Source organism: Penaeus monodon, chromosome 27, assembly GCF_015228065.2.
Source record: "Penaeus monodon isolate SGIC_2016 chromosome 27, NSTDA_Pmon_1, whole genome shotgun sequence".
In the NCBI taxonomy this organism is placed as follows: Eukaryota; Metazoa; Arthropoda; class Malacostraca; order Decapoda; family Penaeidae; genus Penaeus; species Penaeus monodon.
Window position 1 is genome coordinate 24,264,892 of NC_051412.1, and position 1,621 is coordinate 24,266,512.

At 35.3% G+C, this 1,621-nt stretch overlaps 1 protein-coding gene across 1 annotated transcript in view; it reads right to left on the reverse strand.

Moving 5' to 3' along the window:
* Positions 1-530, reverse strand: part of LOC119590702 (glycosyltransferase 8 domain-containing protein 1-like) — a 5,793-nt gene extending 5,263 nt beyond the window's left edge. The window contains exon 1 of the mRNA XM_037939388.1: positions 371-530. Coding sequence (XP_037795316.1) covers positions 371-395 — 25 coding nt within the window. The 5' untranslated portion in view covers positions 396-530. The remainder of the gene's footprint in view (positions 1-370) is intronic.
* Positions 531-1,621: the final 1,091 nt, after the last annotated feature.

Here is a 1,621-nt window from a genome sequence, read left to right on the forward strand (position 1 = left end):
GTGCAAGGCAATGACATGACATAATACCCAAGTATGCAGACTTTAAGAAAACAGTATGGCTTATTTTTTGCCATAGATATTTACCCTCTATGTATTTGCCTTATATTTCCTTCTTTTTTAGCCAAAGGGAAATATAAGAAATTACTGTGGCTGATATAGTACAAAGACTAGATAATGTTAATAAACATTTATATAAAAAAAAACTTATCGCCCAGAAGACTAAGCAACACCTTGACTGGAAATCCTATTATCACCAAAAGCCTTAGTCTAATTTAAATAAAACGTTCCTTTCGCGACATACACCCCACCTGCATTGCGTGATGGCTGAATCAAAATACTATAAGAACCAAAAGAAACAGTCTTTACTTACACAGTTTTAGTCTCACGTGAGCCATGGCCCGATGTATCAGTTTAGAGCGTTTCTAGGGCACGGACACGTCACTACTGTGTCACAAGGATGCCCAGTGAGGTCCTCCTATCCCTTGGCACCTCGCTTGGCACTCGCACCCTCACGCCACGGGGAAGTTCGCGTGGTCCGAGTCTCTGAGGCATGTCCTCGGTGTATCTCCACTTTGTTATCTTACAATTATTAGAACCGTTTATTTTATTTTACCCATGCGCGACTGAATTTAAACCATTATTTTTATTCTGTGTTAAAGATCTTTACAAAACTCCAAAGAAAAGTAGCGTTATCAATCCAATGGAAGCCAAGATCAGCCACACGAACGATTCACAGATGTAAACACCAGCCGCTTCGTGTCACGAGAAAAAATATTTTATTTAATAACTGGCAACCCTCTGATTGGCTAGGCTAGTTAATAGTTGACTTTCTATAAATATATCATAATTATTTGTGTAATTTTTCACCTATTGGGCATTGTGACCTATTAGCTATATATCTTGAAGATCTTAAAAAACATAGTGAAGTAGGTGTAGAACAGGTGTAGAACAAAAAATATCTTTACAGTATAATTGTTATTGATTAATTAAATATCTTAACTAGTTTCTCCCAGGATATTAAAGGCAGAGCCCATGAATAATGTTGCTTCTGTTCTATTGTTGATAAAAGTTGCCATGGAAATGTGCGATTTATTTTTTAATGTTTATTGGCGCACAGAGGCAAGAGAGAGAAAGTGATCATAAATTGCACAGTAGTTTTATCTTTATTTATTTATTTATTTTTATCATATACAGATTATAGATGTCATACATAAAATAAAAAATAAACATAGCATTCAATACTCAATACTTAGACACCTAAAAATAGTTGTGTTCACATCATACTTGATGAATACACGTACTTTCAGTGAAAATAGTAATGATGTAATATGGTGAATATGATGTTTTGTCCAACGCAAATGGTAAATGCTGACAGTGTAAAACGTATTCAGTGAAATAGATGGCAATGAAATATTGATGAAGCCCTGATGCCAGTCTCGCAAAGTGGTTATAATGCAAAATGATTATAGAAACCAATTTCTCTTCTTTGTAACTTCTTGTCCTTAAACTAATATATTTCGTACAGGTAAGTTTTACAGGCATATGACCGTGCTTACAGAGTAAGTTCAGAATATGTAGTCTAAAAGTATGCAAGGAAGGATGTGGAAACATAACCCCCCCC